Genomic DNA, 11863 nt, shown 5'->3' on the forward strand with positions numbered 1-11863 from the left:
GTTGAATACCCTGAGGATAGCTAGTCTGATTATTGAACTCTGAGGCAAAGAAAGCATTAAGCACCTCAGCCTTTTCCTTGTCCTTGGTGATAATGTTCCCTCCTGCATCCAACAAAGGATGGAGATTCTCCAAAGCTCTCCTTTCATTGTTAATGTATTTGTAAAAACATTTTTTATTATCTTTTACCGCTGCAGCCAGGTTGAGTTCCAGTTGGGCTTTTGCGTTCCTAATTTTAACTCTGCATGACCTGGCAAGATCCCTGTACTCTTTTTGGGTTGCCTGACCCTTCTTCCAGAGGTGGTAGACTCTCCTTTTTCTCCCTGAGTCCCAGGAAAAGCTCTTTGTTTAGCCGGGCCGGTCGTCTTATATCCAAAACTGACTCCCATTGTAACTAAGGAACCAGTGCAGACCTCTGTTGCTGTTCATTAAGTTGTTGTTCTGGGCTGCCTAAATGCTAAGCAGCTCTTCAGAATCTTTTCCTTTACATTGGAGCCACATTTGTTGTTGACTGCAACATGGAAAAGTTGCAAAGATGTCATATTCTGAAGTTGTGGCTGAAGCCTGGGACTTTCTTTTCTTCCTATGTCTGTTCTCTGTTATTTTGTTATTGGCATGTATGGCCTACACACAGAGGTGACATTTAAAGAACACGAAATAAAGCACTTAAAAGCTAGGAAAAAACAAGATAAATGTTGTCTGTGCATTGTCAGTTTGCCCATTTTTTTCTGTCTATGGGTTTATGAAGTCCCTAAATAAAGGGAGGGTAATGAACACATGGGTTAGTGTTCTGTGCAAAGATGACAAATGTTATCTTGTCAGACAAATGTTATCTTGGCATCCTAATCCTGTCAATATTCACTAATGGCCCTTTTAAGTAGGAACTCATTGAGACACTTTACTTTCTCTTCACAATAATTGCAGATGGTATAGGCAAAACAGATTACCTCGGCTATCTGGAGGAGTTGACAGATTTCATCCAGTAGCTCCTGTTTTTTTCTGTTCTGTTTTGGGGGTGTACGGACAGAGGGTTGGTTAGGGTTTTTTTGGATCACCATAGCTGCAGCTTAGCGGACCAAATTGCCATTCAGCTATTTTATTGGCTCATCACAGTCCTTTTCTCATTTAGTGGCTGTATGATCATGTACTTTGAGAGCATGTCATACACCTTTCAGCAAATACTGATTGTCAAGTTGGTCTTTAAAAAGCAGTGTTTGTGAATTCCTGCAGCTTTGTAGGCAGAGGCATTTATCCTAAATGAGCTATGCCACCTTTTGCTTTCTTTCTATGACAAGACAGAAAGAACAAGTCCTAACATCTCTCAGAAAAAAAATCTTTCAGATGGGTACCCCAGGTTGCCTGCCACTCCATTATCATACCAACACTAACTTACCGCTCTCTGTAAACTTGTGGGAAAGACTGTCCTCTTGTCATCAAGCATCAAGGTCCTCTGGGCCTCTGTTCATGCATCTGTCTCTACCCGTGTTACTTCACCTTGTTGGGGCGAAATTAAAACAGCCTCTATTAAGCATATTTTTATTATTAAGATACCTTAAAACTTCGTCTCTGCTGCCATCTGTTTTCTTTTTTGTCCGTAACACTGTCCATGGAATTGCTGTAGTAGTGGATCCATGGACAGTGGATCTGATCTGGTTTTATATTTAACTTTTGAGATGTATATATTGTTTGGGTTTTCTACTTACTGTCATTTTAGCACACTAGATATGGAAAGCCTGAAATATTTGCAAAACATTAATTAATGTGTTAGTTTGGTGTTTTTAGATGCGGACTGGGCAGCTATTATGGAACCATAGGAGGTCCGTACACATACTTCAGTCCACAACTGAAAGCCCAAGAAAGATACGTTCCTCCTGGAAAGAATTTTTATACTAACCCAGGAAAGAAAGGAACTGGATATGGGTAACTTCGCAATATTGCTTCTTGCAGAGTATTTTATTCACTGTTTCTTGAGTTTTGAACACCTGAGTAATTAATTTTGTTTTTACAGTTATGCAAACCTTACCATAGGTGAACAATATGCGCATGAACCTGATGGGTATGATGTAGAAAGAATAAATGCAAAGGTAAAAATATTTGTGTTTATTATGTATTAGTGTTATGATTATTTATTACAATTTATGTGAACTTTTTGTTTCCTGTGGTGTTTCCTTTAGCTTGAAATCACTCATGTTTATTTACAAAGTGAAGAAAGAAAAAGAAATTAATGACCATCCTATATAAAAAAGATTTAGGTATTGTTCATTTATTATTTTTTCTTTGAGATGTCTGTCAGTGTTGAACACGAGTTCAACCATTCAGGATTTGACCTTAATTTTTTATTTGGAGACCTTAAGCTACAATGCAGTAATGACCAAACAATGCTAACAGCAAGAACAATAGTACTTATATGTTGTTGTCAGAAGATTGGGACCTCATTATCTGAGATGCTTGTTTTGGGTTTGTGCAGTGGGTTTCGGTAGTGGGGGAAGGCCTATAGGCCTGGCTCCTGTGAGAAGCTGCTAGAAGGTGGGTTTCGGTAGCGGGGGAAGGCCTACAGGCCTGGCTCCTGTGAGAAGCTGCTAGAAGCTTCCTGGGCTCCAAGTCGGACCCACCTCTGGCCAAGGCAGAGGTAGTCAGTGCCTTTGTGAGTAACAAATTGAAGAGGGGCGCAGTGCATGGAGCAGCCCTGGCCCTGAGAGACAGGAGTTTCTCAGGACCCAGCAGTGGAGAGAGGAGTGGGATGTGAGAGAGAAAACTATGCAGACGTGAAGGTCAGTGAAGAAAGGAGTAGGGGAAGGTGCGCTTCATCTTACTCAGTGGGGGTTTTTTTTATGGTTAACAAAATAAATTGTTTTGTGTTTCCCCAAGTTGAGTCTGCTTTTTCACTGTGACCATAATTGGCAAGTGATCCCTTCCTGTCCTTGCCTTGGTCCAAAAGGTTCTACGTTTTGTTGTCATGATTCTACTCCCCATCCCACCACGGGGTGGAGGAGAGAGCGAGCCACTGTGTGGTGCTTAGCTGCCATGGCCTTAAGCGAGGACAATGCTATATAAGAAAGACTGTTCCTTTTCATAGAATCATAGAATGGCTAAGGTTGGAAAGGACCTTAAAGATCATCAAGTTCCAACCCTCCTCCCATGGGCAGGGACACCCTCCACTAGACCAGGTTGCTCAAAGCCTCATCCAGCCTGGCCTTGAACACCTCCAGGGATGGGGCATCCACAGCTTCCCTGGGCAACCTGTTCCAGTGCTTCACCACCCTCACAGTGAAAAATTTCTTCCTAATGTCTAGTCTAAATCTGCCTTCTTTCAGCTTAAAACCATTACCCCTTGTCCTCTCACTACATTCCTTGACAAAGAGTGTTTCCCCATCTCCCCTGTAGCCCCCTTCAGGTACTGGAAGGCTGCTATTAAGTCTCCTCAGAGCCTTCTTTTCTCCAGGCTGAACAACCCCAACTCTCTCAGCCTGTCCTCATAGGGGAGGTGCTCTGACCAATTTCGTGGCTCTCCTCTGGACTCTCTCCAATATGTCCAGGTCTTTTTCCATATAAGTTCACAAATCTAAGAAAGCTCATAAATTTGTTTGAACTGATTTTTGTTGTCCAGTATATTTTCATCATATGTAGTGAAAAATAGCATCAGGAGGGCATTGTTTGGTCTAGGGTAAGAACAACATAAGAAACAATTTGGCTATCTGCAGTTGAGACAAATTCAGAGTCAAAGCTAAGCTTCCAATGCAGAAAATGAGAAGAACAGAGAAAAGGAGGAGACAGGATTGTTTCCGCTGGATAGAAAAAAAGGCATTTGCTCTGAGACATAAGCATGAATTACTGAGTGATACTATGTCACTGATGCATGCTGGCAGAATTTTCAAGCATGTATGTATGCATGTATGCCTAAGATACAGGTATACAATACTGTTAGACACATCTTAAATGTACAGTGCTTTTCCTGACATTTTCTACCATACTTTCATAGTGATTATTGTGCTTCCTCATCAGTTAATCTATGTTCCATTTGTGGTGGGTTGACCCTGGCTGAATACCAGCTGCCCCCTGAAGCTGCTCTATTGCCCCTCCTCAGTTGGACAGGGGAGAGAAAATAGAACAAAAGGCTCATGGATCAAGATAAGGGCAGGGAGAGATCACTTGGCAATTACTGTTGTGGGCAAAACAGACTTGACTTGGCAAAAATCAATATATCACCACTCAAATCAGAGTAGGGTAATGAGAAATAAAACAAAATCTTAAAGCACCTTCCCCCCACCCACTTCTTTATGGGCTCAACTTCCAGTTTTCTTTACCTCCTCCCCCACAGTGGCACAGGGGGCAGGGAATGGGGGTTGCAGTCAGTTCATCACACATTGCCTCTGTTGCTCCTTCCTCCTCAGGGGGAGGACTCCTCAAATTCTTCCTGTGCTCCAGTGTGGAGTTCCTCCCACAGGAGACAGTCCTCCATGAACTTCTCTAAAATGAGTCCTTCCCACGGGCTGCAGTTCTTCACGAACTGCTCCAGCATGGGTCCCTTGCACAGGGTGCAGTCCTTCAGGCACAGACTGCTCCAGCATGGGTCCCCCGTGGGGTCGCAAGTCCTGCCAGCAAACCTCCTCCAGTCTGGGCTCCTCTCTCCATGGGTCCACAGGTCCTGCCAGGATCCTGCTCCAGTGTGGGCTTCCCACAGGGTCACAGCCTCCTTTGGGCACAGCCACCTGCTCCAGCGTGGGGTCCTCCCTGGGCTGCAGGTGGATCTCCACTCCCCCGTTCCCCTCCATGGCTGCCGGCACTACTCTCCGTGTCTGCAGGGGAATCTCTGCTCTGGCACGTGGAACACTTCTTCTCCTTCCTTCAGCACTGGCCTTAGTGTCTACAGAGTTGTTTCTCTCACATAGTCTCATTCAGGTTTTTTTTCCCCCTTCTTAAATATGTTATCACAGAGGCGCTACTGCCATTGCTGATGGGCTTGGCCTTGGCCAGCGGTGAGTCCATCTTGGAGCTGGCTGGCATTGGCTCTGTCAGACATGGGGGAAGCTTCTAGCAGCTTCTCACAGAAGATACCCTGTAGTCCCTCCGCACCAAAATCTTGCCATGCAAATCCAATACGCCATTATAGGTGGTGGGTATATGAAATGTATTGATCATGAAACAAGAGCAAAGAAAGTTAGATGGAACATTCTCCAATACTAAAGTTAAATGCTTTCCATTCTTCTCTTAGAGTAACATACAGTAAAACTCCTTAAGATTGTTTCTTTCAAAGTATTTGTTTTACAGAAAGTGCAAGAGGAACATAAACGGTTGCTTAAAGGAGGGCCTTTCAAGTTAAATCTATATCCCCAGGAGTATTTTGACATGAATCCCTATTTTAATGACAAACCTTTGCCACCTCTGAAGAAGCCAACTCCAGAGAAGCCAGTTGCACCACCCTTCAAACCAAGTTCTCCTGCTAAAAAGGTAAGTTTATCTTGTAGCTACTGGAGACAAAAGATAAATATTCAGATATAACCTGTTAAAAGCTTTGCTTACAGCACCTAAGATAGAAATGTTGGGTGTTTCTAGTAATTTCTTATTTTTCTTACAAAAGATATTATTCCATTTAACTTTTCAGTTGACAAAGCAATGAAATCTTGTTTGACTCAACAGCAACTGCTAACTAGTTTCAAGTGACCTAAAAAGTTTTTCTCTTTAAAATCTGCATAGTGCTGTTAACATACAGTTAATTGACTTCAGACACCACAAAAAGATACAAAGCAGAAGGTTATGCAATAAGTGACAGTAAGACTAGATTACTGTATCAAAATGAAATGCTCTCCTATTTTGGACTCTGTCAGTCACTCATATAATTTTTGAACCTGCTAATTGCTCCCAGCTTATATAGACAAACATCTAAAAGGTAATTCCTGGAAGTGTCATGGGAATGGATAGCTGGAAGGAGCAGAAAGACTCGGCTTAGTCCCTCTGCTGAGGGAAATGTTGCGAAGTCAGGAGTTACCTGTTGCTTGTCCATGAGCAGCCACAAATTTGGAGTCTGCTTTAGAATTTGCCAACTCTTCAGCAGTTAGGAGAAAAGGAGGAAAAGGATGGGAATATATGTATGTGGAAGGGCTTAGAGAGCATAAGAAATAAAGCCTGGAGTTAGTATGAAGGATATATAGGAACATAGTTCATTAGTTCCAGTTGCTTAGTGTCATTATTTCTTAAAATCAAAATGTATATTTTTCTATTCCATAAAGCATTCCATCTTGATAGATTTTTTTGAGATGAGATACTAAATTTATGCCATTCACCTTAGGCTAAACCTTAAATTCACTTTGAAACGTGCTTAAGATGCATAAATATCTCTTAAATGACTCCAGATACCTAATACAGTAACACCCCTTAATCTGTCACTTTTCAGCTCTTCATTTTAGAGTTCCCTTATCAGTCATTTAGTACTGTGCTCTGCTAACCACTATTTTCCCATTATTATGTCCTTCACCCTTGACTTACTTGACTGACACTGGCTCATCTGAGGAAGATGATGATAGCAAGGAAAGTATAACTATTCAGAAAGAGACAGCAAAAATGCTTACACATGAATAATTGTGTTGGGTGTTTGGCTTCATAGACAAGGCAGCTGAGATCTTTCAGAATGGCAATCTGTTCAGAAAAGTTAGCTGCTAGAAAGTCAGCACCTCATCTGGGTGACAGTGCTGGTGATCCTGCTCCAGGCTCCCCATCCTTCACACCACAAGTGCTTTCTCCATATGTTTAAATTATGTGTACTTCACAAGCTACTGCATGCTTTTCCTCTCTGCTGTATAAATTCTTATGGGAGAAATTGCTTTATTGTTGATTGAATCTCTTACTGCTGCACTTTTCAGGAATGCAGCCTCAGCAGTCTGTGGGGTTTAGCTGTACTAGTGGATTGCAAAGAATGAATCAAATCTCTGGATGTTTTTTTAACTAAAATTTGCCAGTCTTGTAGTACTGGTGGACATAATGTTTCAGGAAAAGCCAATGCTGTATTCAATCCTATTTGTCAGAAAGCATATTGGTAATAATGCCTAAGCCCTTCTGTACATAACAATCCCTACGCCAGTACCGGACATGGAGGTGTACTAGTAAACTAATTGTGATGTAGGAATTCACTTTTTTTGCCATACCATAGCTTGCTTTAATGAGTTATGTTTTGACTTTTTCTGTCACATTTTTAAGATCCTTTCCTCAAAATTCAGACTTATGAAAGAACATTTAAAACTAAGGATTCATCAGAATAATAACTAAAATTTTCCTTAAAGTTTCCATTGCAAATTTAAGGAATATTTGTTTTTTGTTTTCTTTTATATAATATGATGCAGTCTGCTATTCATTATTCTTACTTGCTTTTGCATGAAAAAATATTTTAATTAACACAATTATATCGTAGATTGGCACTTGAAAAATTCTTTTTCTTTTTTTTTTTTTTCAGTCAGGGGGCACTAAAGCAGGCACATTTGATCCTTACCCAAGCCATTCTGCTGACCCTTACGTAATTAAAAAACCTAAGGCTGTCCCAACTAATAAAGAACAACAGATCTTTCTTCCTCCTCCTGGACCAAAAAGCAGACCTGTTAAGAGCATAATAACTTTAAATGTCACAAGGTAAGATGCTTTAATCTGAGTTCATGTTTCATGTATGCTGTCTACCAAAAGTCATTAGCAAAGCTGTTTATTATGGTCTAAAATAATTGAATAAATGAAGGAATTAATTATTGAGGATAAGAAATGTGTAAGGAACTTGGTTTTCAAAATTTATTCGTACTCTTCTGTAAACGCAGATTACTTTACAAGGCTATACGTATCATAGAGACCTTAAAAATCATGCTGTAGAGGTGTAACTGAAACTTTTTTTATTTTCTGACTTGGTAAATGTAAAAAGACTAGGAATGTTCCTGTTAAAAACAAAATCTGTTTTTGTTTTCCCCTCTGTTTATGGAATAAAATTGTCTCCCTCTGCTAGCAAACATAATCTTAGGTAATGTAAGCCTGTGAAGATTTTGAAACAATGGTACTCAAATTGTATTCCTAACTACAAACATATCACTGTGCAATGTTAGAGAAGATTTATAGTACACAGTGTATAGATATAGGTAGATAAACACATAATTCTTTACTTTTTTATCTTACTAAGCTATAACTGTTATATTTAAAACAGTTTATTTTCTGGTTTCTGCTCTGTTGTAATTCAAGCAGAAAATCAAGACTATGTTCTTTAAAGTTATTTAGAGAAATAATTTTCAATGCAGGTTGCCTGTAGAACAGTTAAGCATATTATTTTGCATACTCCATGAGTGACATAAAATATTTTAACAGTACTTGATGAAAATTGGAAAAACTGTCTTAGAGGAATCTGCTTCACACTTGTGATTTGGCTTTTACATACCATATGTGAACTCTCAGAAATACAGCTTTATTCACCTGTTGCTGTTCTGTTTACTTTATTTCACCTTGTATCAGCATTTGCATAATCACTTTTAAAGTTGCAGGGATAGTTTTAAGTTTTTATTTGCACTGACAAGGCAGAACAAGAAGGTACATATTACTCCACATTGCTTTTCATTACTAATGGAAAGTAAGAAATAATTGAAAGTAACTTTCTGGTACAACAAAAAGTGCGGTAACTACCAACACTGATGTAAGAAAGTGCAACCTTCCTTGTATGCACTGGTGTTCTTCAGCTAGTAAAAGGGGAAAAGAATGGTGTATTGGTCTGAGTAGCCTTCTTCTTGGTGTAATTGTTTGTATTATTGTTTTATCAACAGAGGAAAAATTCAAGTTCCCAAATGAAATGTTTTTGTTGGAAAAAAAACCCCTAACTGTATGCGAACAAGGTTCCAAAATTGATGGGATGGCACACATTGTGAGATGTCATTGTGTGCTCACAGATACAGTTATGATGGTGGACTCATTACAAATATTTGTAAAGAGAAAAATGTCACGTATCCACAAGAGAGAAATTTAGCCTAAGATTTCAAATTCTCCACTACTATTTCCTTTTAAAAAGAATTTAAAAGAATGTATTTATTTTTGTAAAGAGTGTATTTGTATTTTGGATCCATTATTCCTAGGTTTAATAGAATGAGAATTGTGAACTGAAGCTCATAGCTTTTTTAAGAAATATATTGTAAGAAATACGGTAAACTGGATTACAGTTCTTCATGTACTTTCCAATGGCAAGCTTGTCTTCTGATATTTGGCCCATAATCCTGTAATTGGATTTGCTTGTGTAGATTCTTGCTCTCACGCAGAGCTCTATGAAATCAATGTGACTTCATGAGGATCCAAGTCATTTAATCTAATTACAGGACTGGCTGTACTACAGTTTTTCACTTTTACAAACCTCCTGTAATTTGTACAGTGCTATTCCACAAAAATGTAATAAGTTTCTCTTCATTTACATTTCAGATCATTAAATGTCAAGAACTATAAGACTGCACAGCTGACATCTTACTAGGTATAAAAGGTGAAATGAGGGGTACACTTTTTAGACTTGTAAACTGTTAACAAAGCAAATAAAAGTGTGAGAAGTGGATTTCGAGTACATAGGACAATCCAATCTGTTTAATTACTGAGACCATTGTCTTTTGTTTCTAAATATAAAGCTATAGTAAATAATTTCAGATCATTTATTTATTAAGTCCAAGGTTGTATTTTTATATAAATTGTATATAATTTTTACATAAATTTTTACCTTCTTGCTTAACTGGACTTTTCAGAGGTACTTTTAGAAAACATACTTTTTTAATGAGTAATTTGGGTTGCAAATAGAATATATATTGCAGTGGAAGGAAGTGCCTATATTTTAAATTGAATATCAGTGTATCTATTAACCAAGTTAGTCATGTGTGGCACACACTGAAACTAAGGCCATTGTTTCCCTTTGGTAGAATTACAACTGTTACTTTATTTCAACTACAATTTTGTGTAAGAACTGTCTGAAAAATATGTAATTTTTAGTTCTGATGGCGTTCTCCAAATGACCAATGTCAAGCATTGTTCAAAACCAACTGACAAGCAGGCTCTTGTGAAAGGAGTCTCTCTGTTTACCAGTGTCTGTTTACCACTCTTCCTCAATTTCCTGACAATCATAAGTGCTGCCAGATAATATTCTCCCAGAGCAGCTTAAGTTAACTTTGTGTACATGGAAGGTTCCTAACAAATCTGATCTGTCTTTCAAACTAGCTTCTTCTCAGATGGAACTGTGATCCTAAATATACACCTTACCTCCATCTTAAATATTTTTTGTCAGGTTTTTAGATGTGGTCCAAGAATTTTTTTCATGTAAATCAAAGCTAATTTATTATGAAAATTAAAAAAAAAATTACTCTGCATTTATTTATCCAAATTATTACACAAAGAGAAAATTTCTTATTTTTATTAAAGATTTATCATACCACTGCAGAATATTCATTAAATAGTATCCTTATGGCTGTTCCCAGGATAAGAGTTTTTTAAAGAAATTCCAGACTAGATCTTGCATTTCCGGGCATCAATGAACATAAAAATAAACCCAAGAATTGTTGGTCAGGTCTTCCACCATCTGTTGAGGCAGAAAAACCATCACCTTGAGATCAACAGGACCCAACCCAATATTTTAAAATATGAATTTATACAAGAAGTTTGATGTTTTCTTTATCCAAAGACCTATAAGAGAATGCCTTTGTTCTTTGTTCATACCTTGTATTAGGTAATGGTACCAGTGCTGACCTTAGGTACCTTAGTGTCATCTATGTTGACCTATAAGAGAATGCCTTTGTTCATACCTTTTATTAGGTAATGGTACCGGTGCTGACCTTAGGTACCTTAGTGTCATCTTTGTACAGAGTATCAGGAACATTTGCCATGTGCACTTGTGAAGTCTGCAGATGCAGCATTTCTAGGTAGATTGAATGGTACTGTACTTGCTCCTAACTTATGTTCTGATGTAGTACAGTTGATGAAGACTGCTCTGAAGTTTTTCTTTATGCTGTCTCTTTTCTGCAATTCTTCCTCTTCTATTTTCTTCTGTGTTTCAATGATCTTTTAATTCACTAACAAGATGGAAATACTGAAAGCTGATTAAATTATATGGAGCTTAATAAAAAAAAAAAATCAATCCAGCTTGTTTGAGAAGATTTTAGTGTATGTGGACTAGCCTCTTGTGGTCATCATGGGAGCCAGTAAGTTATCCTGGAAAGTCCCCACCAGCAAATGTGCAGTCCCAAGGAGCTGACACCCAATTCTATCTAGGGCCTCAGGATGCTGTTTTAATACAAATACTAGTTGTGTCCCTTGGCTTCTTGGCAGTACCTTTTACTGTGATGGTGGAATGTAGAACTTCCTTAAAAGTTGTTACCCAGTTATCTAAGGTAAGGAGGACATTAGACATTGGTCGCATTTAAGAGATCCAGTCTGAAGCAACTTCATGTTTATGCAAGCGTTAAATGCAATTATACACCTGACCTACTCAATAGCCCCAGTATTGACCATTTCACTGTCCTTGACTTTGGGTGTGCAATGCAAACTGGTGGTGTAATAGTTCTGCCTATCTCAAGTAAAAAACGGGTGTGCAATGCAACCTGGTGGCGTAATAGTTCTGCCTATCTCAAGTAAAAAAGGGCAACAATCCCTTTTGTATTTTAAAACAATTTTACAGGAAAAAGAGAACAAAACTGAGATCTTTAATGTAGTTTTCAGTCATTCTGCTGTACCTGTATCCATCAGTATTGATACAAAAGTATGCTTTATTACATTTACAGTCTTGCTTTACAAGCCACATAAATAATTGTTAATTTGCTGCAATCGGTCTTTACAACTTATTGGATAAATAGGAAGAAATTGATTACTTTTATGTGGTAATAGTCTCTGAAG

At 38.5% G+C, this 11863-nt stretch overlaps 1 protein-coding gene across 1 annotated transcript; it reads left to right on the plus strand.

Annotated features, from left to right (window-relative positions):
• Window positions 1-1780: 1780 nt before the first annotated feature.
• LOC104457886 (chromosome unknown open reading frame, human C4orf47) lies at window positions 1781-9467 on the plus strand (the record flags this gene model as incomplete). The annotated part of the gene is made up of 5 exons (XM_010083904.1): window positions 1781-1918; window positions 2007-2082; window positions 5267-5446; window positions 7443-7615; window positions 9419-9467. Coding segments are annotated over 5 exons (616 nt in total), but the record flags the coding sequence as incomplete, so codon positions are not given.
• Between the last annotated feature and the right edge of the window lie 2396 nt (window positions 9468-11863).

Source organism: Pterocles gutturalis, unplaced genomic scaffold (genome assembly GCF_000699245.1).
Source record: "Pterocles gutturalis isolate BGI_N339 unplaced genomic scaffold, ASM69924v1 scaffold14595, whole genome shotgun sequence".
Classification (NCBI taxonomy): domain Eukaryota; kingdom Metazoa; phylum Chordata; class Aves; order Pterocliformes; family Pteroclidae; genus Pterocles; species Pterocles gutturalis.